Raw genomic sequence first — 27,840 nt, 5'->3', positions numbered from 1 at the left:
GAGACCGCACCGGCCGCCACCACCTGACAAGCCGCGAGTTACAGCCCGGGGGTTGATTGGTTTAAACGCGCGAACTCCTCCACTCGGATCCCCGCCCTCATAGGCAGCACCACAGCGGCTGCTAGGCAACCTGATGTTTCCGGAAGTGAGGATACACTTCCGGGTTGAGCAGCGTTGTTTCCCCTCCCTCAGTATGGCGGCGCCCGTGTCCCTGGTGGTGGAGTTCGGGTGAGTGCGGGGCACAGACCGGGCTGCAAGGAGGGGACTGGAATAGGGGGTTTTGGCGGTGCTTGTGGAGTATGGGCGCTCGGGGCCCGCGGCAGTGGGAGCGGGACTGGGGGGTGCTGGGACACACTGACTGGGCGCAGACCTAGAGCCGGATGAGCCCGAAGCTGGCGGGAGAGGGCGGGAACAGGTTGGTGCTGGGGGCCGTGAATGGCCGAAGGCGAGGCCAGGGGCCTTGGCAAGGAGGTCTGGGGGCCTAGGCGGATCGTGGGAGCGGGTGGAGGAAGTGTGAGGATTTGGGGGGAAAAAGACGGCACCACGTGGCGTGATTGTGGGACTCTGGTGATGGTGCAGGAGAGCAAAGGTTTGGGGCGCTTATAATCTAGGGCCTGAGAACAGGGCAGTAGAACGGGGGCGCGCACTAGAAGTGATCATTGATTATGCTGTTTGGGTAAGAGAAACGGGGGCGAGCGGGTTTTGCAGGGCTAAGGTTGCGTGTGTGGTCACTGCACTGGTGCACAGGCTAGAAAGCTTTTCACAATGGGAATGAGAGGAAATTACAGACTGCCTGTTCTGCTGTTTGGGTGCAAGGTGGTATTCTGGACCCAGCATTTGTGTGTGTTTCAAACAGTTAGTTTCAGGGAATGCGTTCTAGGTGGGGCAGCTTTCATTAGAAGAGTTCTAAATAACTTAGTGAACTACATATAAGGTCATTGCAAGAAAGAGGGACTTTAAAATGTGTGTTAAAAGGGGTCCAAAACGAGGCCAGGATGGGATTTGGTTTGTATTAATCAATCAGAGAACCTGGTTTGAGAGCTGCACTGGAGTTTCAGGAATAGATGAAGTCCATTCAATCCAGTGTATGAATATCCAGAGTTTTCAGAAAATTTAGGACTTCTGTTATGCTTTGGCGGTAAAAGGACAAATTTATGGAGATGAGGCAACTTGTTTTACAAAAACTGTTCCAAATGTCATAGTGCAAAAAGGCATCCTTTGATCTTGGTTCTGTAGAAACACAGAAGACACAACTTGTTCAGACATATTTACAATTTAATTTAAAAGAAGACTCAGCAAGTACCAGTATTGAGGTTTCAGGGTTTCTTAATATTTACTCTGTTCTTCTTTTCTGTGTTAATGACAAGCTTGTCTGTTGGTCACTATATTCTACCTCCCATTTAGTGTGGTATGCTCTTGTGTACTATTTACTGTCTCTCACTGTTTATAAAGTCCTCGGTCTTGTAAGAGCTCTAGGACTATATCAAAGTACAGCATCCACAATAATGGGAAGTGTTGGATGCTGGTGGTACAGATGAGGTCTTAGTTCAGTAGATTGCTACTTTTGCCCCAAAGTGTTTCTTTTTTGTTTTGCTTAATGCCATAGTTTATTTGATCCTACAGGTGACAGGCAGAATTACTGAGAGGCACTCATCTTAGAAAAAACCCATGTTCCTCATTCACTGAACAATGGAGGAGACATTTTTTTCCTACTGATGAATTATCCCATTGTGAATGTCAAAAATAAATTTTAAATCATTCCCTTTACCTTTAGTCTGGTAAATTATTAAAATTGAAATAATTTTTGTAACTTTGTTTTTCGTGATTTATGTTCTTTGCTTTCTGCAATTCTAGCAACTCAGACAAAATAAGCCAGTAATTTTATCTTCACTTTATTTATGATCACATTAATTGTTAGGTTCTCATTGGTGTAATGGGTTGCTAGATGTTAGAAACTTAAATTTTTAAAACAGGTTGTTTTAAATTGAAAACTTACAAACAATATTTATGAAAACATTTGTCTTGGCTTAAAATGTAAGACCAAGTCTTTTTTACTGAGAAAAGCTAAAAGAGTTTGCTTAATTTCCCCCATTCCTAGACACACACATCCTTCATAACCCTTTAAATGCCCTTCTCTGTAAAAGGCCCTTCCTCAATCTTTCCCCACTTCCAGCTGCAGTGACTCTCATAGTTTTCTCAAAATGAGAAGCATTTTTGCTTCCCTTGGAAATGCATAAATGAGCTCTCTATGTGTAAATCACAGCTGAGTTCTCCACAACTAGTGCATTACAGAAGGACCTTATTTCACCATCTCCATTTCTACAGTAACAGTGTGACCTTGTTTTCATTACATAAAAATGTTTTTCATATAATTACTGTGACTTGTTCTCTTACAAGGATCTCAGCTAAAGTTAATAATTGCTGCTTCCATTTTTTGTGAGCCGGTGGAAGAACACCAACAGTGCAGTCTTCAGGAGTGTCATTGCATATAAGTAGCACTGCTGAGAGGGTAACAAAGATTCTGTTGTGCTCTTCTGTAACAGAGCCAAGAAAAACTCCTAATGTGACATTTATAGATATTGGATTTAAAGGGACTCAGTCACATGGTGAATAATATCAAAAATAATTAGTCTCTGGTTTGCTTTTGCAATACATTTTTAGGCAATTGTCAGGTGACGTAAGAAATGCAAAAGTAGCAATGACTTATATTTGTACACCTAAATAGCAAAAAGTTATCAAATATTTCCTGTATTTAATATATAGAATCTTTCCAAGGGTTAAATGATATCTGCATAAAGTTTGGTAGTTTTTATGAACCTGTTTTGATGAGGGATTCATCAATATCTTCTGAATTCAGCTACTGATGAGGCATAAGCTTCCACTACTACTTATACTTCAGGCAGGATGACTCATGCCAAGATTGTAAAAAGTGTGTCCTCAAAATTAATTTTGTAAGGATTTAGTGGTTTAAATGACTTAATTATTTTATTTCCAAAATTAATGAGGAACCAGCTAAGTTCCCATGAGTTCAGTGGGAGCTGCAGATTGCTCACAATTCGTGAAAATCAAATTTCATACATAAGCGACTAAATCTTTATTTGGGCACTTAGTTCTTAAGTTGTTGCCCTTATGAAGCAGAACTAAGTTAGTAGTAAGTATTGTCATATATTGCACTTGTTTAATCCTGTGACTCTTCCTGATTCCTCGATTGTGAAGCACCTTGCTAATACCTACCCTGAGCATGAGGAAGCCTTGCCTGTGTCTGCCTAGAGTCGATTCCCTGACTTCACTCACAATATGAGCGCTCTCCTTCTTAGCCTGCATAGTCTATGCTGTCCTATAGCAGGTTAGCAGTAGGTACTCTCTGACTTCTGGGAGAGTACCTATTGCTAATCTCTGAGTCTTCCTGGGGTGTCCAGCCCGTCCCAATGGATAGTCACAGTTTCACTGTTCACAAAGAAACAGCATCCCTCAGCTTGCTAGTTACCCCTTAGCGCACAGCTCTACCTTTGAAGTGGCCTAGCACTTAGGTTTGTAGTGAAAATAAGCAAAAGTGATTTTTTGGCAGCAAAAAAATAGTGGTTAGAGAAGTAGCAAGCAAAAGTATTGGAAACATAGTTACATATCAAATAAAATCATAATACCTAGTCTAGAGTCTAGATTTCATTAACAAGGTACTTTCCTTTCAAGGGAAGTTTAACTCTCCCAGAGTTGTTACTGTTTTCCAGCTGTATTGGTTTTCACTGTGTTTCATAAGACAGAGAATATGTTGACAGTTCATCATTTCCATGAAGCATTCGGGAGGCAGGGGGTATAACTCACTATTAATGTTCCCTCTAATTTTTCCCACCCGTGTGCAGAGTGAATTTTCTTTTGTGCACCAGTATGGAGGTGTCTTCTGCTGTTTTGTGTTTTTTTTCCCCCTCTGCAGCTCTCTGCTCTTGTACTTTGCAATCTTTTGACTGATATTAGGCTCAATAATATAAGTTATTCTCCATTGTAATAAAAAGAGTGCACTGTACACCTGATCAGAGAGAGAAAAAGAGGGAGAAGCATATCCTGCCCGTTGCCTGAACAAAATATGTTGAAGGCCTGTCACTAACTGGTGACCTGCTTTTAACTTCAAGGCTTTAAGAACATAATTTTCACTATAGCTATATCATGTCTTAACTATTCCCTGTCCATACATTTTTCATTGACTATGATGACCAATAAGTTATTGGCTCTTGGGAGACACCGTACATGTTTCCCTTTGGTAAATTTTTATGCATATACCAGACCCAGTAAATCCCTGGAAAATTCAGTGCATCTCTTCTGTCAGTTGACATCGAGTGGATCACTGGGTCACACCTCCCTTTTTACATTATTAATGTAGTAAGATCAGCCTCTGTCTAATCTGTATGCCCTCTTGCCTGGACAGTGCAACTGCCACCATATTTCCTTTGCCTTTTAATATGTACAGATTTCATGTCTTATTCACGCAATGCTAGATGCCTGAGTCACAGTCTGGAGTTGATACCTTTTGTTCTGTGTAGCCATACCAACAGAGAGTGGGCTGTTAGGACCCTAAACTTCCTGTTGAATAAGTAAGGCTTTCGCTGCTTGATTGCTCACACTATTCCGTAACATTTGGTTTCTATGACAGAGGAATTCTGTTCCCCGGGGTCAGGTTTTTTACTTAGGAAAGCAATAGGATCCTTAGTACCACTCCCATGCTTGTGTACAGTTCAAACACCTTGTCAAAATCTGGACTGGCCAGAATAGGCTTTAGGATTTTCTTTGCCTTATCATAGCCTTTCTGATGGGCTGGGGGTTGCTGATTACTGATCTAGACCCATGGTGTACAACATGCTAGCCACCAGCCATACGTGGCTATTTGGCGAGTTGGGTGTGGCGAGTTGGCTTGAACAGTAAATATATTTTCAGAATAACGTGGCTAGTTTGCTATAGCAGCAGCAGAAGTGGTTGGAGTCTAAGTTACAGAAATAAGTTTGGCATTTAGCCTCTTCAACTGCAATCAAGTGCAGAAGGTGGATAACGTGGTGAGTGGTATTTTGTACAACTTGCATGTGGAGTCCCATGTTTTGCTTGCTACTCACGTTGCCATATGTTTCTGCTGTAGTCCTTGGGCCTGTGAGTTGTGTAGCAGTTTGACCAGGGGAGGGCAATAAAAAGCTGCAGCCTGCCAGAGTTATTTCTTGCTGGCAGCTGCGGCTATATGTACCTGCAGAGGCACAGATATCCGGTGATTGCAGCTCTCTTTGGGTGTGGATCACTGTTCATGCCCACTTGCCACCACTCCCATTGGCCATGAACAGCAATCCGAAGCCAGCAAGAGCTGCAATTGTCCAATACCTATGGATGCGTAGGTAAATTATAGAGGTGGGGGCTTACCAGGGTGTAACCCTGGTGGACCAGATCCAGCTCATGGACCAGTATTTGCCCAAGTTAGACCAGAGGGAGCCGTCAGGGCTCCAGAAATATCCTCTTGTCTCTGTCTCTGACTTGCATGATTTGTTCTTCCCATCTGTAAAATGGGGGTATAATTATTCCACAGAGTGTTATGAGGTTTGAGGTTGGTAAAGTACTTAGAGGTCCTTAGATAAGTGTTCTAGAAGGGCAAGGTATTAGAGCATGTGAGTTTATAATATATTTGCATTTCAGCATTGTCTAGAGGCCCTAGCTGAGGTTGAGGCCTCGTTATGCTAGGTACTGTGCTGGCAGATTGGGCCCTACCTCAAAGAGCTGACATCTTTCTGTCCTGTTTCTTTGTACAGTGCCTTTCACAGCGTGTCTGTAGTTAGCTACAGAAATAACTAATAGTAAGAGAGAGTTGCTGCTCCATAGTCCTTATGGTCCAAATAGACAAAGACAGGAAATGGTCCTACTCAAAACGTAATCAGTGCCATTTTGTTTTCTCTCTGTATTTCTGCATTGTAAACTATCCTCCCCCCCTAATTTCTGTCACTTGAAAATAAAACACAGGATGAGTTGTTTGTTCTCTTTTTATTTCAGAGGGGGAGCAGAGCTCTTGTTTGATGGCATTAAAAAGCATCAGGTGACCTTGCCCTGTCAACCAGAGCCTTGTGAGTATTAGAGCTTTTCAAGTAAGTTGAAAGAATGACAGCAAACGAAATGCCTGTGAAAAGGAGAGTCTGTTTGTACAGCAGTTATTCAGTTTACCACTGGAATCAATGTGGTTTCAAGCAGCGTCAGCCTTGCTGTTATTGATCGGGTAGCCTGGCAGACAATAGTTAACCCTCAAAGTAAATACAACATATAAATAGACTGACCACCTTTCCCATCCTCCAGACAACCACAAAGTGCGACCCTTTCTCCAAAGACTGTTACCCTGTCACCTGAATACTGTTAATCCACAGTAACCTCTAAATATTTTAATGAAATCTGTTCTCCTTGGTTAGTCCACAAAGCTGCCTGTTAGCCAGTTATTTCTGTGCTTTTATAGGAATATCGCAGTCTTAGATTTTAAGTTTAAAACAACTCAATATACAAGTTGAACCTCTCTAATCCAGCACCCTTGGGACCTGTTGAGAGAATTTGCCGGACAACGGGAGGTCATATTTTCTGGAAGCATAACCAATGCTTCCCCTGCTTACTGGGCTCTTAGAAGACATTTAGGGGTAAATTAGAGCTAAATAACAGCACAGAACACTGAGAGCCAGGCCTGGTGGCTGGAAACAAACTTTATGAGAGTAAGGACACTTAGAAGTTGCGCGGGTACTTCAAAGTGCCCACGGCTATGTGGCATGGCGGATACTTCGAAGTTGCCACGGTGAGAATTAGCCTAATGAGGTACTGCATATTCATCGCAACACCTCATTGCTATTCCCGCTGGAGCTGATTACCATACCCCGTCGAAGAAGACAAGCCCTTTATGTAGCACCCAGATGTGGGTGTGTGTCCTAGATGAACAAATATGTAAGGATGTGTAAATGAATACAGGCCTGCCAAGGGAGGTGGCCGGGGGATAACTGCATTGGGGCCTGGAGCTGCTGGCTGCTGCTGCAGTATCAACAGTGGCAGCTGGGAGCTCTGGGCCTCTTTGACATGCCTCAGGAGCATCACTCTGTTGCTCTGTGCAGCCTCTGAAGGCTGGCAGGGAAGAAGAGGAGTATGGGCCTAGATCCGTGCTCCCAGGTGACACTAAGGGCTGACTGCAGTTAGCTCAACCTCTTCCGGAGGCATGGAGCGCCCCTCCCTCCCCCATGCTCCCTCCCATCACTTGCCATGGTGGCTGTCGGCCCCACTGCACAAATAAAATAGTCCTTGCTCTGCATTTGACCTAGGTAATGTTCTCCGAATTACAAAAAATTGGTTTATTTGTTTTAATTGGTGAAATTATCACATGCTGTTTTTTGGATCCTAGGCACTAGGTGAAAATGTGGTGGGATTCTAAACCTGGCTAATGTATGCATGAACATTTTCCTCCCTTCTCTTGTGTTAACTGGCCAGAAGGAAGAGGTCTGGAGGAGGTTAAGGAGGGCAGATGGGAGGGATCTGCAAATGAGACTACAGCAGGCTGTGGATGGCAGCAGCTGTCTGCTATCTGGGATTCATTGGGATTTTAGCACATTACCCCAGAGGATCATCTTAAAAAAAATCAAAAAAAATCTCTGTGTGTGTGTGTACATGGCACCATACTCTAAGTAGGACCATATTATATCTTTCTCAGGTGCTGCAGTGCCGGGCCGAAAGATGAACACAAGTTAAATGAGAGCCTTTGTCCCAAAGTTGTGCAGACAGTTTTGAAAAGCTCATTGATAAAGAGGAACTAAAAGAGCTAGTGCGTTGCTGACTTATTCCGCATAAAAACATTGCTAGTTGGGAGAGGTTGGCCAAGGAGATCCCTCTCATATGGAGAGAAGATTAAATTGACTTGGAAAGTACATATTAATTTCAGGCATTGAAGGCGCTATTAGAAACTATGGAGCATAAAGAGGAGAAAACCTGAATTTAAAACTATGAAAATGTGTTTGACAGCATCCTCCTGAAACAAACCACAATCATTTATTTATCCAAGTGCTTCCGCAATCAAATAGAGCATTGTATGAATTCTGCTGCTAGTGACGTCTGAGGTCCTTCCTCCACCCCACTTGGATTTACAAGGGCTGAATTTGTCTGTGGTCATGATGATTTAATTGTCTCTGTTGGAAGGGTGGGAAAATAGCATCATTTAAACCCTGCAGAAGAGTCACAGGTTCAAATCAGTAACAGAGGGGGAGCCATGCTAGTCTATATACTATCAAAACAAAAAGCAGTCAAGTAGCAAAGACTAGCAAAATAATTTATTAGGTGAGTTTTCGTGGGACAGACCCACTTCTTCAGACCGTAGCCATCAAATCAGTGATGTTATGTCAGCTAAGAATAACTAGAAACACTCTGCTCAGGCCACTGGCTCTAATATGCTCAGCTGATTGAAGAGGCTCTGGCTGTTGTGCTTGGAGCAGTTCAACTTTGTATCAGAGGTCCTGCACAGCAAAGGATAATGAAGTTTTTTTTTTCCTATAAGTGGCAGGAGTTTGTGCTTTTGGAGCAGAAGTTCCAGGTGTGGATAGCATACAGTAATGATCAGCCTGAAGCTTCTACGTAACCACAGATCCCGTAATCATATGTATTTTTGCCTATTTACTCAAAATTTCTTATGGGACAAATCCCTTGTTAATCACTATTTTGCGAGAGGGGGGAAAGTGAAACTAATGGATGTGCTGAGTTAGCCTGTGCGTGGTGCTATCTGAAATGGGAAATGCTTCCAGGGATGTACAGTCCGTGTGCGTGGTCCTGCAAGTGCTCTTCACTTCTGTTGAAACTGATGGGAATTAAAGTTGCGCATCATGTCAGAAGAGGGGCTCTATCTCTCAGGATAAGAGGAAAAAATGCAAAGGGGAGGAACATGGTTCGGCTGCTCTCAAGAGCTAGTGCCTCATGGTGACACCTCCTCACGGCCAAGCAGTGTACTGCCCCAGCGAGACTACAACCTCAGACAGGAGACATGGCTGGCATTGGGGTTGGGGGTGGTACAGCCACATGGTCAGTACGAGTTGCTGGAGTGGGCACTGGCTTCTGGAAGTGGCGCTACCACGTTCCTCTCCTTTGACCGTAGTGTATCCTAGAAGTAGAGCCCTGCAGATCAGTGGATACCTATTTCCTTCTGCAAGTAGAAATTTTCATCCAAGCAGGGCTCTACCCTAAAGCATGAATGGTTGAGATACGGTCCACAAGGGGACAGTCAGACCCAAGTGTGGTCCCTAAGTGCAAGGAACATAGCTAGAATTGAGCATACAAGATGGTATCAGTAATCTACATGTGCAAAATAATAGTAGTGATACTGGACAGTCGTGAGGAAATCAGTACTTTGGGATGATTTTATTGCTGAGTTGATTAATCCAAATTTCTCTGTAAATCTTTTTAAATTAATTTTTTGCGTATTTCTGGCAGGACAAGGTTCTGTCAACTTAAAAAAAATAAATAATACTTGACATAATCCATGGAAATCTACTGTATGTTTGAAAGAGTCTCCGAGTGAGTGTCTTCAAGAGCTGCTCCTAAATGGTGAGAGCGAGGACCACCAAATTTGGTGTACAGTTTACTGTTATTGCAAGTTAAAAGTACGGATGTACCAGGAATGGGATTGCGTCTCATAAAACCATACAGAAAAGAGACAGAATCACCAGGCAAGTAGAAGGGCCTGGCTGTGGGTGCCCTGCCACACCTGCCCCCTGTCCAAGACTGCCTCAGCCCTGAGCCTCCCACCCCCAGGCACCTTTTAGGGAGGCGGGGGTGGAGGGGTGGAAGCTTCCCGCTCTCCCCGATTCATATAGGAACATTGCTGGCTGCTCCCTTCTGTCAGGGAGCATGGGAAAAGTGCATAGTTTGCTGCATTCCTCACTCTGGCTGGGAAGCGCATGGGGCAGATGAACCTGCACCTGCACCAGCCAGGGGCCGTGCACCCCTCCCCAAATGTGCTCACTGGAGCTGCAGTGATTGTGGAGCAGTTTCTCTCACCTGGCCCCAGCCTGCTGTTGTGACAGAGGGCAGAGGTAGTTCTTCCTCCTCTGGCCAGCCTGCATACCTCGAACTCCATCCCAGAGCAGTGATTTAAATGACGCATGTACATTTTCATTGCGTTTCCTCCAGAAACCCAACATTAAGAGCCTGAACAATGCCAAGTAAATTGTCTCCTTTTACAATTAAAAGCCAGTTCTTCCAAGCCACCTGCTATGGTGCTTTCCATCTTCAAAATACTGTGTGAATATTCTCTTCTCTGCAGCGCCCTAACATGCTAGCTAAAGTACCTATTTGCTGATGGAAACACTGTAGCACAGAGGCAGCGTGACTTACCAGGGCACATTTCTCATGTTAGTGTAGAAGTAGAATTAGAATTTGGGAATCCTGACTCCCAGGCCCCTCTTTCAAAGCTAGTCTGCACGGCTAAATCTGTTACATCAGGGAAGAACATATCAGGTCAGTCATTGTAATTTTAGCGTTAGGCATTTGAGGAGTCCAGAAAGAATTTGTTAATTGACCAGCCAAGTATTTAAAGCGATGACCTTTTAGAATAGTGCCAACAGTACAAAAATGAGTAAGGTTTTGTGGTCTCCATTAGGTTTAGGCTTAGGCTTAGCCTTGGCTACTTTGGCCTAATTACAAGATGATTGTAATTAACTCAGTTATTTTAACGTTGAAAAATGGGAAAAATTCAGTAAAATTGTTCTAAATAATGACACCGTGATTTAATAAAAAGGTAGACTGCCCCCTACATCATGGCTTTCTTGTTTGAATGTGTGACAATATTTGAACATGGGAAAATAGTAGGCAGCTGCCTAGGATATTATTTGACCAGTCAACTGGTTTACCATCTCTTGTTGATACATCCTCTACCATGGTAGACCATACTGTAATCTGCCCTTAATCTGTTCTGCCTAGTTGTGCCATCTTCCCTGTTGAATCGCTCATACACAGTATTTCCTGGCAGTTGTCCCAGGGAAGTGGATGTGTCTTTCCTAAGGGAGTTGAATGACTGAGTGAATTCCTTTGTAGGTGTTAGATATTAGAAGGAAAGACGGAAAAATTTAAAACTCTTGCAGGAGTCACCTCAGTGCCTTCCTACTAGTCATAGTCTAATGGGAGCTGCTTTAACCTTCTGCCATGGATCTGATTAATCCAAACTCATTGTCGAAGGAACTTCCCATGCCCAAAGACACCCAGCTCTCTTCTGTGAGACCAGTCCCTCTGATGATAAAGCCTGGCTTTTCTGTCCTTCCCAGCCAGAGTGTTCCTGCACAGGCACCTATTAGGATAACCTTTCTATCCCCAGCTGCCCAGCCCCCACCCCTCACTCCTTTTCTCTTGGTAGTATTTGCTGTCATGACACTGTTTAAAGGATGGCAGCAGAGCATAGGCTGATGAGGAGGTTCCTGGCCCTTTAAACTGCTTAGCATGCATTTCACACGGTTCACGGTGCCAGCTGTTCCTTTCTCCTCTTGCCCTCACTCACAGGAGCTGTTTGCTGAGCTCAGAGCTCCTGTGCAAAATTGCTTTTCAAAAGAGCCACTTTCTGCTTAATTAAACAATGAGCTGCCGTCCCTCTGCACATCTGTAAAGCTCCTTCTGCAGCCCCTTTATCCCACAAACTGCTCCATTCTTACCTCCATTCAGTTGTAAATCTTCCTCCCCTTCCCCCATTCACGCTCTTTCTTTTCCCCTTTCAAGTAATGTTGAGGAGGTTGGTGTTTCTGTGGGACTGGCTGGGCTGGGCTGGGCAGGGTCTGACGGGTGGGAGGAATTGGTTTAAATGGTCCTTGCTGTGTTTGGAAATATAACCTTGGCGAAGTAACTTCTGAAAAAGAGAAGCAGGAACTGGCACAGATACTAGTGTGGTTTTGTATTGCAGAGGAATAAAGTCATAAAAGCAATGGAATGAGACGTAGGACTGGAGGAGAAGAATAACTTATCCCAGCCATAAAAAAAAAAAAAAAATCACTAGATCATAAAGGCGATGGGAAGAGGGGGAGAGTTCAGGGCAGGAAGCTGTCTTGCCCACCTGGCAGTGCCAGAGTGAATATGTACCATGGGAATCCTTCCACAGGCTTCTGTATGAATGGTTGCTGGCAGTGGGAGTGTGAACCAGAGGGATCTCCCTGTAGTCTTAGTAGTGACATTCCTCCATAGGTCTTGGATGTGTGATTCCACTTACGCTGGAGTGTTAATGGTTAGGTTTCTCCCCTCTCACTTCTTTCCCAATACAGTCAGGGAAATGCATGTAAGAGGAATGTTCATTTCCACAAAGGGTTTAAAATGGACTTTCTGTCTTCATTTAGTAGCACTTTCTTTGAACTGGCAGGGACTTTACCTGAGCGGCTGACACAAATTAACCATCAGCAATTCCAGGTGGTGCAGAATAGATGAATGGATAACTAGATGGAGGTATCTGTGACTAGGGTGGCACACCCACCTCTCTGTTTTGAGAAGAGGTTAATTGGGGTGATGCAGTATTGTATAACATGGGCTGATAGGATGCAATTAAGAAAATGGGAATATAGGCAATTAGTAAAAACAAATTTCTAACTGTGTGAATGATAGCATAATCTTCCTTTGAATGGGGAGGAAGCACCACTTTCCCTGGGCCCTTTAAAGCTAGATTGGGTGAAGCACTAAATAATCCTCCTTTGGGAATAATTGTTCATTTGTAGAGAGAAATTTAGCCCTGTAAACTGGTCTTCATTTCTAACTTTTGTGATTCCTAATCCAGCCTTCTCTGTCTGTAGAATAGAATCATCACCTATTGTCTCTCTCTCTCTTCCTCCCTCTCTCTCTCTCTTGTGTAAGACTCTCCTTAGCCCTTTCCCTTTTTGAACAAGTCTGGCCCATGTGCCATACTAATGATCCTAATAAAAAGACAGCTTTTAGTGCAGTGGTGTTGATTCAGAAGTCTGAAATGACAATAGCACAGGGTGCTGTAAGATTAGAAACTGTCTTTTGGCAGTGTGGTGGGGTTAGAGTAATACAGAGGTTCAGAACAGGGTTCCTTTGGAGATGACCAGAATGGATGGAAGCACTTCCACCCAATGGGACTGAAGATCCCTTGATCTTGTGATCTCCCTACCAGTGAACTAGAAGAAATGTGAGATTCCAGATCTGAGTGCTGCCTTCTAGTTTCTAAGACCAGACAAAAGAAAATCCCATGGTACACATGTCCTTTGATGACTGACAGGGCTCCCAGAACTCATCTGAAATGCAGGTCCCCAGACTGATGTTCTCCATCCTAACAAAAGGATAAGAGGAAATGGAGGAAGCACTGATGTGGGCCCTCCCTTCTGTTAAAATTATTGTGGTGGGAAAGAGATTGTTAACTAAAGACTCTGTGGGGTGATTGGTAGAAGAACCCGGGACTCAAACATTCTCCTCTTAAACACACAAGCGAATAGAGAACACAGAGGTGGGGTGCCTGACCAAAGTCATCAAAGCTCTCTGTGAAGAGAATCCAAAAGAGTCTTTTATTTCTATACATGCCAGAAATGGCTCAGAAGTCTGTGAAAACAAATCCCAGACTTCTCTTAGCCTCGCTGCGGTCCGTGTTCAGTCACCTGCCCTGCCTCGGAGACCTGTTCTACATTAGAACTTAACTTGGGTGCATCCCTGAGTGAAGGAAGTCACAGACATAAGCACCAGTGGAGACGGCACTAGTCGGCGGGAGAGCCTCTTGTGGCTGCTGCCTCTCATGACAGGCAAAGTAATTAAGCTCACTGGAGAGCTCTTGCCTCTCCACCTAGAGCAGTGATAGGAAATCTAGACTAGCAAGTGGGCCACCTGAGTGGCCCTCCTTCATCTCCATGGGCTGGAAGGTTGTCATGACCAAGAAGTAGTTTTGCTAACTGCATTTGCGTATGTAGAATTTGCAAGGTGTGCTGACTGAACCGTAGTGGTGCTCTGTCTGTGGTGAAGCGAGGCACTTGCTGATTGCACGCATGTCCTTGCCTTACGTGCATGTCACTTTAGTAATACCAGTAACAAAAAAGCCTTCACAGGCAGAAACCTGCAGAATCTGGCAACCCTGCATGTGGGCTACGGTCAACAAAATGTCTCGCAGGCCACACATAGAATCCCACTGGGCCACAGGTTGCCCCCCACTCTTCACCGGAAGCATTGCTGCATCTCTGCAGCTGAACCTTTGTAGTGCTTCTGGTGTGATGCAGCCAGAGTTAACCCTTTTGCCTCTGAGCTGCTTATCAGCCATTCCAGGACCTCTGCTGCAGCTTATGGTATCCTCCATCTGCTTTGTAGATTCATTTTGCACATTAATGAGGGTTAGGAACCTGTCGTGCCCCCCCACTTTTTTTTTTTTTTTTTTTTTTAAATCGGGTCCTTTTGTAATGTGGCCCTTGTGCTCATTCGAATTCAGTAGAACGAGCAAGGCGCTCACCTGGCTGAATGGCGCAGTTTTGAAGATGTTGGGCTTTATATTTGAAAGATAAGCCACCTAACCTGGCAAGGGTTACAAGTTCTCTTCCCATCCAAGCAGAGGGAGTAGTGATGGGAGAGGCGTGCAAAGCGAGGACTTTGTCATGGTTACAGGCCAGCGGCTTAGAACGCAGGGCGGGACGGAGTTTGGCCAGAGTTAGTGACCTCTACAAATTGATGCTTCGCCCTGGTCAATATGGTAAACAATCCTATTCTGGGTCAGAGAAATGGTACCGCAGAGGGCGATGTCTGCAAGGCGGCTGGAGAAAAAGGGCTGTGGTGTTGCTGCACTGATCCCTCAGTGAGCAAGGCTGCATACAGCTTATTTGTTACAAACCAGAGAAGAACTTTCCAGTGTCTGAGCCTTAAAAATACCCTGTTTTTCCCTAAAGTAATCTTCCTGTTCTGCACCCAAGATAAGGATATTACTGGAAATACATCCTCTGAAAACCCTAGGGGGAAGGTTGAATCGTGCATCTGCTTGTTAATGCGTGAGGGGCGTGCAGGGGTGTGTGCGGAGACGCATATGTACATTGTATTTGTGTGTAAATCTGCCAATGACACACAGCCCTCTGTGTGTTAGTACAGCTGCTTTGTTAGCGGCAGGGCTGTGTGTTCGCATTCACTTCTATTGTGTTAGCGCAAGATCAGTCAGTGTGTCTCAGGGCAGCGTTTGGGTTTCTGCATGTTTTCACTGCAAAATCTCCTCAGCCAGGTAAAGCTGGCCCCATGTTTCTTATTCCAGGCACCTGGCTGCCATGAATGTTTTCTCTCTGCTTACGGTGAGTGTGCTCACTGCTGAGCTATCACTGATGAATCCGGGAGGCCCAGGAGGCCTTGTTGAGCTGGGAAAAATCTGTGCGTTTCAGCTATGGTTTTGAGGGTGCAGAGGCACTCATGCATGTGTGGAAGGCAACACTAAAATAGAGTCCCAAATCACTTTCCGTAAGAGGATTCTTAGCTGATTCTTCCTGAAAGAAAAGTTAGATATGACAGATCAGATTTTGGATGGTTTGAAAGGAGATCAAGTGGGGGGGGGCCAGGCCGATCTTTCAGCCATGTTCTGGGATGTTTATGGTGTAGCTTGTGTGCATTGAAAATGATCCTGGATTGGGGTACACACTCGCTGCAGCTCGTGCATCCTGTCCAGTTGTCTGACAAGCCATTGATTGTGTGTCACTGAAAATATGCGTGTTTTGGAGGAGCTGTTCATTCCCATTGGGCTGTGCTGGCGCATGCAGTGGGCCTATGGCTTTCAGCTCCCATGACACACTGGAAAGGTCAGTTGACTTGCCTTGGGTTTTTTTCCTTTTTCTCTGGGCTTTTCTGTTAACTTCAGCATGTTCCTGTGACTGCCGTGCTGGTGAAAGGCACTGCATTGGCAGCCCTGGAGACGGAGATCTCCATCCACAGAACAGGAGGATGCCTCACCCTGGTGCTTCAACCCCAAATTGCAGAAACCTCCTTGGAGGTCAGGGGGTAGTTAAGTGTTCATGGCCCAGTCGGTCCTGGGCATGTCTACTGAGATCAGCACTGACTGGCTACATTGTCAGCAATTAGGGTGGGCTCTATGGTCTGATATGTTTTTGGGAACTGGACTGAAGCTACCAAAATTTCACTGAGGCCGTGTGATGGTAACCGGTATTGATCGCTTTTTGAAATGGGCTGCGTTTGACGGGGCGACCTAAACGAAAACAGATCAAGGTTCTCCTCCCAAGTCCGAGTCATCCAGTTCCCTACTTACGAAGCTGATTTTTACTGTATGCTCAGTGCGCAGCATAGAGGTGCCATTACTCCAAACGTATGCTCTGTCCTCTCCACAGGGCAGCGTGCGTCCTGATATTGCACTTTTGTAAATATTAAACTCCTGATGATCTGGGTCAACTTTCGGAAGCAGTTTAGATGAAGTATAAAACTGGGACCCAGGATTCAGCTTGGCAGTGGACAGGAGGGGGTGGTCAGTTTCAATGGTTTTCCTTCAGATTTGCTGTCTCTACACAACCATATGTTTACGTGGTGCTTTACAGACAAACTGGTCCTTTACCTAAGGATCTTACAAAGTTACACACAGCACAGCCTGGTGTAACGAAGAGTGAGGGGTGCAGTAATAAAAGCTGAAGTTGTACTCATTGCTTTTTGTAGTAGAGTCCAGGACCTCCAGTCACAGACCAGGACCCGAGTGTACCAGGGTACTAGGTGCTGTACAAACACAGAACAGTCAGTCGTCCCTGCCCAAAAGACCTAACAGTCTAAGTATTTTTATTCAGATTTTGTATTTTAGCTGTGCTTGGATCTTTGGATCTGGTCATTTTTCATTCTTGAAGATGAATATGGGAGTAGCAGCAGAATTCAGTGCTGGAAGAACAGCTGAAAGGAGTGAGTGAGTGGTGAGATGAGACCTGGAGAAAGTGTGAGAGCTTACATTGCCCTTTGGGTCCAGGAGGATATTCAAAACATAATGGAGAAGACATTGCATAATAAGGGCCATAACGGGTCAGACCAATGGTCCATCCAGCCCAGTATCCTGTCTTTCATCGGTGGCCAATGCCAAGTCCCTTAGCAGAAATGAATAGAACAGGGAATCATCAAGTAATCCATCCCCTGTTGTCCACTTCCAGTTTTGGCAAACAGAGGCTAAGGACATGGGGTTGCATTAATTTCACTTGTCAGGGAGGTGGTGGTGTGAGCACTCTTCTATGTGAGGGTGTGGTTTTTTGGGCTCTGTAATAGCTCATCCAGATAGGCCTGAAAATGTATTTATTATGGAATGTCAGGAATCTTCTGATGGTCTTGAAATAGGCCAGCTGCCTCCCACTGCAAGCTTCTTAATTTTTTTTAAATATGGAGATACACATCTCAGAGCTGGAAGGGACCTCAGGAGGTCATCAAGTCCAGTATCCTGCCTTCTTGGCAGGACCAAAAGCACCATCTTTTTTTTTCTCCTGCTTGCCCCAGATCCCTAAATGGCCCCCTCAAGGGCTGAACTCTCAATCCTGGGTTTAGTAGGCCGAGGCTCAAACCACTGACCTATCCTTCCCTTCTAGATGGCTATCCTCTGTCCAGCTGAGTCAGTGAAGAGATGGTGTGGCTTATACCAGTCAAGTGGTTAGGTTTTTTTTTGTTTTACTGCCCTGGGAAAAACTACTTACTCCCAGTTAAGGCACTTCCTATTTTAAAAACTAATATACTCTGCTTTGCACTTAGGCATAGATACATATTCAAATCATGGTTCCAAAAGGCAGATTCATAGTTTTAATTTAGGATTGTACAAATAAAAAAGCAAAACTGCAGTGGGTCTCAAATGCAATTCCAACCCTGAACATTAGAACGTCTGCACATTTTGGTTCAGTATCTTCACAGGGAAGTGAAACATGTCGTCATGCTTCAAATTTGTTTTTAATATTATGTAAATAAAAGTAAAAAAAAAAAAAAGATATATTGTGAAAACAATAATGCAGAACTGCAGGCTTGAGGCATTAGGCAGTCGGAGACGTGTGGAGTTGCTGACTACCAATCCCTTTGGCCATGCAAAAGACCTACTGTGATATAGTGGGTAGACCAAGCCGCTTCCTCAGTTCTGAATGGCTGTGTCCAAAGTATGAAAAGATTCGTTCTGTACTTGCTGGATGCTGATGGAATTATTTTTCCTAGTTTCACGTTTTAAGCTGGTGTTTACTGATGCCCTGCCCTAAACTAGCTTTTCGTGGGAAATTGCCAACTCTGATGTAGTCTGCTAATGTTTAAATGATCTGTCCTGACAGGCCCTAGAGTAGGAAGCTGTTTAATCCATCAAAGCAGAGTCATATTTTATCCACCTCATACTTGTGAGCAATGCACTTATACTAGGGCACAAAAGTATAAGACCCTTCATACCGTTGCAATGAGGGGGATCATTTTCTTTTCCGGTAGGGGTGTTTTTCCTTCTCACTCCCTAGCTGTCATATCACAGTGATGGAGAACAACAGTTTGGGGGTGAGACCCTGAGGGCTGTAAATGTACAGAAGCATTTTTCCGTGGAAGTCGACGTAGTTTGCTTGTGTTTTAGCTAGTGATTGACTGACCAGCCCCTTTTGCTTTCTGTCTGTCGTTCACTGCCTCCAAGGAAGCGATCACCTTGGAGAATAGCATATTCTATGATGCTAAACTAAACTTCTCTAAGCTGTATTTCAGTGGAAAGAAATCTCCGTGCTGACCCTAGCTGCTCATCTAGTGTGCTGCCATGAGACTGATCTTTCCTTCGTGACAGAGAGCACCATTTTGGGAGGTAGCATGGCTTGGTGTTCTCTAAGTAATCCCCTCTGGTTGTCTAAAGCAGTGGCACTGAGGTACACTAGAGCAGTGTTTCTCAACATTTTTATAAAGTACCCCTTTAAAAAAATATAAGTATAACCAGTATCCATAGTTTTCAGACCCACAATTTTCTTTTGCCATTGTAACACATCTGTTTAAACAACTTAACCATAACAGGTTGGTTGGAAGAAATTGCCTATAGGTAATAAACTTGCCATTGTACTTAGGATAAGATAAATAAAATTAGATGAACATAAAATAGGTCCATTTTTTAATTCATAGCAAAAGGTTGAGAAACACTGTTAATGTACCCTTTGGAAGAGCTCTGCATACCTCCAAGGTATGCCTACACCTGGTTGAGAACCACTGCTCTAGAGGAATCCAGCAACACAAGGTCACAAAGGAAAATGGAAGAAATCCTAGAGCACGCATACCTTCCCAGGGGGAAAAAAATCCCCATATATTGTAAGGAAGCGTATTTCCCTTCACTGCAACTGTCTTACACGTTTGTAAAGCTGAGCAGAGTTTACTGCTCATACGGGAGAGTGACAGATGTGCCAGAAGTGAAAGAAAGCCCCTATCTTTATGTAGGTTTACTCTCAAGAAACAAAGATCTATTCCAGGGAGCTTCCCTGACGGCACAACACAATGTGCTGACACAGTGCACAGACTGAGTCACCCCATTACAAGGGTATTTATTTCATGGACCAATCATGCGACAAGTGTACCAAAAATAGTCTCTTAGCTCAGCCTGTAAAGGAAGGTTGTGAAATATTTTTTTAAAGTGACTAAGTATGGCTTACAATGCCATGAGAGATGTGTAAATACGTTGCATTATTGCCTTTGATTCAGCTAGAGCCGGGTTCAAAATCCAATATCTGATAGGTGGATTTGTGTACTGGGAACATTTCCTTGTGCCTTTGAAATAAAAAAAGCTCTTTTGGGTCTTTCGAAAGGTTCTTTAAAGGAGTCCTGGGAGACTAACTGATTGTAGATTCTGAATGATGAAGTCAACTGTGGAACAGTGAAATATAGAAGCAAATGCAGGAGAACTCCTCATTGTAATTTGTCAGCTTCTCCAAACTCTGTAATGGATTATTCTCTCTCTGACGCTTCTCACCCCTACAATAGGAAATTAACTGATGCTATCACCAAAGAAATTGTTTTTGCCTCACAACGTTGAATTGTTACTATAAAAACCCGCTAGTGGTGTCTCCTCCTCCTTTTACGTGAAGACAAATCCTTCCTGTCACCTACTAAGATAGAAAGATAAAGGTTGAGCTTTAATAAAGAAGCTATCAAAGAAATCAAGTGTGTGGGGATGTAGTGGGGTAGCAGAGGTGTGATGGCAAAGAACATCACAGATGGCATGAGTGGAATTGCCATAGCCAGTGCCTACCGCTGTCATGTCTGTTTATGGATGTGAATATATCTTGCCTGTCTCAATGACTGTGTGGGGCTTATGTTTTCAAATGTCTAAACCTTCAGAAGTGTCTGTCTTCTGACATCCTGGCCCTGGCGTTCAGAGGCGCCGCAAGCTTGCATCTCCTGTGGAGCTCCCTTGCCATAGTGCAGGGGTGAGCAGACTTTTTACGTTGGGCCCCACTTTTCGTCCCTGCAATTAGCATGACCTCCCTGGCCTGTCTAATGTAATCCAAACTGACAGTTATGTTCATCTGAAGAAAAAAAAAAACACTTTTGGCATGCGTAAGAAAATAAGTATGCAGAATGTAAAATCTTTAATACATTAAACCAGTCATATTTGAATACTTTTAATGAGCTAGATGAGCCTGAGACCCAGCAGCTGATCATGCTGCGCCCCACCCTTGTAAATGTCATCCTGTTTGTATCCTGCACGTGTGTTTCCAGGTGACTGGCAGTGAGTGTTGAATTCTAACCCGCTTGTTAGTTTCCCCCTGAATTTCTTAAACAAATTTTTACAGGCTATGCAAGTACCCATGGCTTTCTTCCGTGAATATTTTTAGACTTGAGTGAAATCAGTTCAGCCATTTTTGAGTTCAGCTGCCATTTCGTTGGGGAGAAGAGAGAAAGTGAGACATTTTCAGCGTGCGTTTCAATTCATTTCCAAGTACTTCCTTCAGTCAACCAACTCTAGAAGTTTCAAACTTGGCTTCTTATGTAATCCTCGTTGAGACTACTGAATTCATCATCTTCACACTTGTGTTGTTTTAATTGTAAAGATGTAAAGTTTGTAATGTAAATGTTGGATTTGTGTTCTATTAACTCTGGATTTTTTTATTTTTTTTTTTGCATTTTCTGTGATCTGAAATGCACCTCCAGCCAACCCTGCATCGGGGTGGTGAGCGTGCAAATCCTCCTCACAACGGAGATGCTCCTTCCTGATGAAGGACTGTGGGTTTTTGAGGATCCTTTCTGTTCTTCCAGTGACGACCCCGAGTCATGGTTGTGACCAGACAGGCTGATGGGAGCCATCTTGTGACCAGACAGGCGGCTGAGAGCACAAGTTCCATCATTTATCCTTTGTCCCAAGAGGAGCATGACATCTCTGCTAACTGGGAGGCGAGGGCTGGAGCCCTGGTATTTGAACTCCTGTGAAACAATAGTGAATAAACTGTCCCCCCCTTTCTCCTTTCAGGGGACATCAGAAACCTGCTAAAGTGGATCAAAGAGAATCTATTAAAAGAGAGACCAGAATTATTTATTCAGGGGGACACAGTGTAAGTACAGATGCAAAAGACTTTGCTCACGTTTTCCTGTCTGCAGTCCCCGTGCCCAGACATGTATCTTATTGCTGGTGTGGTGGGAAGAAGGTTATATCCATTGAAATGTGGCACATGCTAAAAGGAATGGCAAGGAAGAGAATACTCGTGAATAGGGAAAGAGGGTCAGCTCTGCCACTGTCTTGCAGCATGACCAAAGGCAGATCACTTATCTTCTCTGTGCCTCATTATTCCCATCTGTAAAATGGGGATAAATACTACCCCATGAGAGGGATAGGAGGCTTTCTTTGGAAAGGACATTGTTTTCCTTGGGACTATGCAAGTGCAAACTAGTCATGTGGTGGAGGGAGGATGGGTTATTATTCTAGAGAATTACCCAAATTGGGGAGCAGATCTCTTTACCAGGTCTGTCTGTGAGAATATTAGCACTTGGACCGAAGCTTAACCCAATTCCACAATATGTCTGTCTCCTCACGACCCACAGCACAAAGTCCCCACTTCTGAAGGAGGGCCACTCATGGCTTCTTTCCCTTCCCGGTCACCTAGAGTACTGGCATTGCATGTAGATTGCAGGGTTGAGCTTGTAGCACATAGACAATCCCTCAGTTCCAGGTGGTGATTCAGTGTTGCATTGTGCAGTGTCTGTTCACATCACTGGACCTGTATCTGTCACTGTGAGAAGCAACAACAAATAGATCTGCTGGGAAATTTATTTTATTTTTAAAATGGGGTCAATCTCATGGAAAAAAGCCAGAAGAAATGGAGCACGATGTGCTGTGCAGGCGGCTCCCAGATGCAGAGTGGAGGTTGGGTGTTTAACATTCCTTACCGGTCTCTGTGAGCTGAAGCATGTGCCAGGTCTCCTGGTAGCAGGAGAGACAATTGCAGGACACAGAAGATCAAAGAAGGGGAATCCCTTTGCCTCTAATCAGAAGCTCTGAGTTGATCCTGGGTGTTTACAACCTTTAGCAGGGGCACTACAATTGCTTCCCTAAGCTCTGAAATGATCTCTCTGCACTGGATTGCAGTGCATGGGTTTTAATTACTTGGCTTTTCTGTATTGTATTGAAATGTAGTCATTTCAGAGTCTTCTCCAAACTGTGCCTTTGGATTCAAATGAGCTCTGGGATCAATCTCATTTTCCCTTTATTTGATCTAGAAAGGGCACCGCCTGTGCCTATTTCCACCTCTGTGCTGTGATTCCTTTTTCACATCAGCTTTATAGACAGTCCTGCCTGTGATCTGCTTTTTGAACAGCCAGGGGTGCTAACTCTTTGCAGCTTTTCGCAGTCCTGTTTCCTGACAACTTCTCTGTGTTCTGCAGGCGGCCAGGAATTTTGGTGCTCATCAATGATGCAGACTGGGAACTTATGGTTTGTGCTACTTCAGTTTTATTTTTGTTGGTGTTCAGCCTTATTTGTGGTCATTCTTGGGGAAGCTCTTCCAGATTCTTGCCTCCAAGCTAGTAATGAGTTCCTCTGTGTTGTACTGGCTGTGGCTGTTTTAAGGCCTGGAGCCTTCATCTAAGCTTCTGAGGCTCAACCACCATTCGTTCCCCCAAACACCAACCACACTCCCTGACCTTCAGCTGTGGCCACAGTCCTCTAGAGTTGAGTTGGTCTCTTCTTCATGCTTGAGATAACCACTTGCTTAGTGGGGAAACAACGTGGTTTCACAGCCTTGAGCAATTGTGAGAACCATTGATTATAAGAGGAAGAGTCCATGGGAGGTAAAGGCCCTGTGTTTTGCCTAAGCTCATGCCCAGGTGAACCAAGAGGAGATGCAGAGGTGGCCCCTAGAGGCTTTTGCTACCCAACATATCGTCCTACCCTTAAAGCAACAAAAGAATTTTTCCATCAACCTAGTGCTCTCAAGACCATGTGGATTTTTCATGTCCTTGGGCATTGTAAGCGTGGTGAGTGCAACTGCGGATTGGGGATGTGGCCTGTGCAAACAGCGTGATGTCTTCCCCTTCCAGCCCACCATCACAGGCATGCCATAAATACGCACTAGCTTGTCTGCTGATATAACTCAGCCCAGAGAGTGGCACATCCCCATGACAGTGAATGTCTGCTTCCTCTCCTGTCTATCCCGCCTCACCTTTCTTAGGACTAAAGCTGGGGTTTCCCACTTTCCCGTAGTCCTTGGTGCTCTCGCATTTGTTATGAGCTGTTTTTCTTTAGTCACTTCTGTTTGGAAATGTTTATTAAACTATTTCTCATTATTTCTCAACCTGCAGGGCGAGCTGGAATATAAACTCCAGGACCAGGATAATGTGGTTTTCATCTCGACATTGCACGGTGGTTAAGATTTTTGGAAGACCCAAGGACACAAAATGAAAACACGGACGGAGAAGAACCCTCGCATCACTTGAACTGTCTGTGCCTCTCTTACAAGCAATGGCAAATCATTTGCATTGTCATTGGGTGTACAAATAAAGCCCATGCCAGTGACTGGCCTGGCATGCGCTTCAGCCACTTCCTTCCATCCTTTTGGTTCTACTTTTAAAGTCTTATGACTGCCATCCAAGGTGATGGGAAAGTCCTGCTGCACCTGGTTACTTTATTCCTAGGCCATGAGGGAAGGGCTCTAGAACAGGTGCTGAAAACTTGTGTCTTTAAGGGAGTGTGGGGTGCTGAGGAAAGATCTGGGGAAATTATGGCTCCTTGCCCTAAAACACATGAGCAGTCTTTACCTCGGCTGCAATACCTGTGTTTCTTACAATAGGACATTTATTTGGTGGAGTGCCTTTCATTGGACTGTATCCCAAAATGCCTCGCAGCACTAAATAGGAGGCAATATGAAATCTAAGAAAGATGGAGATGAGATTGGTAGTTGTGTCCTCACATGAGGTGGCAGAGAGGGTATATCTATACTACAATTAAAAACCCGCAGCTGGCCTGAGCTAAGGGGCTGTTTAATTGTATAGATGTTCAGGCTCTAGGACCCAACAAGATGGGAGCATTCCAGAGCTCTAGCTGAAGCCTCAGCCTGATCATCTACACTGCAGTTAAACAGCCTCTTTAACCTGGGTGAGCTGCAGGTTTTTAATTGCAGTGTAGGCACCTATTGAGGGCCTGGTTTCCACTCACCTGCATTCTGTTACTGCCGACAGCTGTGCAAAGTGGGTGTGAAACACAATTCTGATTTCCTAATGCTTTGCACGTAACACTATACATGAGCAAAGGTGTGTAAACCACAGGCAGATGAGATTGGAGCACCCACACTAGTGCAAATAACTATGCTACATGCAAGGCGGTAAAGAAGCAGGTCCTCTGCCTGTGAAATCTGGTGCAGTGAATCACATTGTTTCTGAGCTGGGAAGCAGAAGTGTAAGAACTGCATTGCATGTGGTTTTCAGCAGCGGAGATGTGGAGCATTTGCTGCAGAGCAATTCCACACCAGCCAATCTGGCCTTTTTTGCAGCTGTTTTTGATAAGCCATGGAGAGAGAGAGGGGCTGAAACATACTGGAAGCAATAATGAAAATACTGAAAAAGCAAGTGATGCATTCATTAAACTCTTTCCCCAGACTCCCAAAAGGAAGGTGAGATTTCCAGTTGTTCTTTACCTACTGAGAAAGTCCTGTTGTTGCTGTGGCTGATATGGAGGTGGGCTGGCAGTGTCAGTGTTATAACAAAGTAAGGATGCTGTTTGATTTCCAGCAGTGTTCCTGGAAATGCAGGTTGGCTCAGATTCCTCCTCTTCCACTCCCAAACTGCTGACCAGGCCAGAGTTAAAGTACAGGCGAGGCAAAAGGCAAAATTAATGTAAATAAAACTTGACTTGATACCACTGGGATGAACCCTTGTTTGGTATACTTAGTCTAAGCTTCCTCTATATGTAGTGATCTTCCTGGGTCTGCTACAATAGTCTCAACCCTCCGCTTCCAGTCCTGGTCCCCTATGTTTCTTTGCCTGGATGTCTCTGTCAGGACTGTACACTCTGCTCCTTTTCCATACAGTGGGCTTTTTTTGAGCCTGAGATTGTACTGATTACATCCAAATGTAATTCAGTCTGGTATTGCACAAGCTTTTTCAAATACCTGTCATCTGCAACAGTACTGCAGCCCTTGAAAATTTATAGTCGAGTTTGGTCAACTTCATAGTCATAGGATTTTAAAAAGTGTACACCTTGTTTCAGCTATTTTAAATCTGATGTTTCAGTGTGGTATTTATAGGAGTCCTAACCCAAAAAGAAGTTGTGAAGGGGTCTCAAAGGTATTGAAGGAGGGGGGGCTGCATACTGCTAACCTTCTATGCTGCTGGCATTGGTACTGCTCTCAAAGCTGGGTGGCTGGAGAGTGGTGGTAGCTGCCTGGGAGCTCAGCTTTGAAGGCAGAGCCTCTGCTAGTAGCAATGCAGAAGGAAGGATCGTATGGTAAGGTATTGCTACCTTTACTTCTGTGCTGCTGCTGGCAGGGCACTGCCTTCGCAGTTGGCTGGCAGTACTGTGACCCTGTTCTCTCTTCTTCCACGCACAATTTCCTCTTAGATAAGGGCCCCGCTGGTCTCTTAATGGTCTATGTCATGGCTGTGAATTTGGTGAGGGCTCTAACCATTACCTGCTTCTTCTGTGTTGGGGGGTCTCCTAAGCTGTTGTGTAGCAGTTGACACACAACCACAGCCTGTAGCCTGATGCTGGCAATGTACATAGCCAATACGTGAATCCTTCTGTAGGTGGCATATAATACATTTGCATTCTGGGGGATGGAAGGGAAGCGGGAGACCAACTACTGTTTGACCTCTCCAGTGAGGGGCTATGCTAAGAGGTGTTTACCCGGTTTGAGCCTGCATTACTAAAACCACTATGGAGTTATGATGATTAACGTATGAATGTTTCTGTGATGAGCGCTGAATATTGGGGAATAAAATTAGTCACTGGCCTGTGTCAAATCAGCTTCAGTGGCTGATGCTGCCATGCTACCACAGTGAATTAAACAGGCCAAAGATTTTTATTTGGTGTGAATTTACCTGTTACTTTCACTGAGTGAAGGAGGGAGGACAAACATGAGGATTCTAGATTAATCTAGGAACTGGCTGACAACAGTTGATATGGGGAACAAGAGAGGTTTAAAATGGATTTAGTGGTAAGAGATCTGTATAGCCCTGCATCAGAGCCCTTTCTATCCTGGGAACCTTAGTGGGGCTTTCCCTGGATTTCCCTTTTGGTCGTTCAGCACAGGAAAAGTTTCTTCGCTTGGAACTCTTACCTTGAAAGTGCACACAGCCCGGAAAGATTAACTCCTGGGGTAGTAAAAACTGCCCCTCTGTGTAAGAGAAGTTAGAAATGCCAGGGTGGGGGAAGAGCGCAAGGAGGAGAGATGCTATAGCTAGTTCCTGTCACAGCAGCAGTTTGAGCCACAGGCCTGTATAACTCTTCACCCCGAGCTTTCCTGCCTGGATTCTGGGTAAGGTCCTTCTAATTTTTTCCATCCACCCTCTGAATAAATTTGATGTGCACCAAGACAACCAGTAGAAACCTATGCTGCTGGCTGTGAGTACTCTGCTAAGCCGCTGGGTGGCGCTTGAATCTCTCCTCGGTGGCTGCTTACGGAGAACACTGATGCTGGGTGAAATTTTGCTTGTCTCACTGTACGTTCTTCCTCTTGTGTTTTCTGGGTTGCCCGAGTAGAGGCAGTAGCTGGGTGGGGGTTGCTACCTTGCTCCTTCAATCACACGGCAGCGGACGGCTGGGGCCTGCCGCCAGGTTGTGACTGCAAGTCCCCCCAGTTCTTCCTTCCCCTCTCCCCCTGTGGTCTGGCAGCGGGAGGGAGCCTGGGTCAGAGGCCCAGGAATTCGCTGCTGCGCTTGGGGCAGTGGGCTGGACTGTTCTTGGCCTCTCTGCTTTAGCAGCAGCCGCCAATCGCTGCCCCCCACCCCCACCATTTCCCCGCGGCCTGCAGCGCGTGGTTCCGCTCGCGGGTGGCTGCTGCCGAGGGGCTCTGCAGGCTCCGCGCGAGGCTGGGCTCTATCCCTGGCGCAGGGACCGAAGGGGGAGCGGATCGGCACCTGCGAGGCTGGGCCCAGCGCGGCGTTGCCCGTGCTCCTGCGGGCGGGGGGCGGCTGCAGCCCGCAGCTCTGGGGTTGGAGGGGCAGGGGCCCCGCTCGCCCTGTGATGGCGCTGGGGGTCTCCTCCCCGCTGCGGCCCCGCACAGCCAGTGTCACGTCGGGCTCCGGGTCTCCCTCCCGCCTCGGAAGGGGGCGCTGCGGGGCAGCCTCCCCGCCCAGCCCTCCAGGGGCTGCGGGGCAGAGCAGGGGCACCCACGCTCCGGCAGCGGTGCAGACTGGGGGTGGGGGGCGGACCTGAGCAGCACAAGACGAGCCCAGCGGGGGGCACCGCCCGGCGGGCAGGGCCTCGGCGTGCGGGGG

The 27,840-nt window shown here is 45.3% G+C and overlaps 1 protein-coding gene across 1 annotated transcript; it reads left to right on the top strand.

Annotated features, from left to right (window-relative positions):
* The first annotated feature begins 158 nt into the window (after positions 1 to 158).
* URM1 (ubiquitin related modifier 1) lies at positions 159 to 26,427 on the top strand. The gene is made up of 5 exons (XM_075015622.1): positions 159 to 228; positions 6,016 to 6,086; positions 21,386 to 21,467; positions 22,795 to 22,843; positions 23,710 to 26,427. Exons 1-5 carry the CDS (start codon positions 194 to 196, stop codon positions 23,776 to 23,778), a joined length of 306 nt encoding a protein of 101 aa, XP_074871723.1. The 5' UTR covers positions 159 to 193; the 3' UTR covers positions 23,779 to 26,427.
* Positions 26,428 to 27,840: the final 1,413 nt, after the last annotated feature.

Source organism: Carettochelys insculpta, chromosome 21, assembly GCF_033958435.1.
Source record: "Carettochelys insculpta isolate YL-2023 chromosome 21, ASM3395843v1, whole genome shotgun sequence".
Classification (NCBI taxonomy): Eukaryota; Metazoa; Chordata; order Testudines; family Carettochelyidae; genus Carettochelys; species Carettochelys insculpta.
Note: the sequence above shows the minus strand (reverse complement) of the source record. Positions and strands in the feature narration are given on the sequence as shown.

Coding starts and splice junctions, on each gene's coding strand:
- URM1 (XM_075015622.1), top strand. CDS start 194: ATGGCGGCGCCCGTGTCCCTGGTGGTGGAGTTCGG. Junction 21,468..22,794: donor TTTATTCAGGGGGACACAGT/GTAAGTACAGAT, acceptor TGTGTTCTGCAG/GCGGCCAGGAATTTTGGTGC. Junction 22,844..23,709: donor ATGCAGACTGGGAACTTATG/GTTTGTGCTACT, acceptor CTCAACCTGCAG/GGCGAGCTGGAATATAAACT.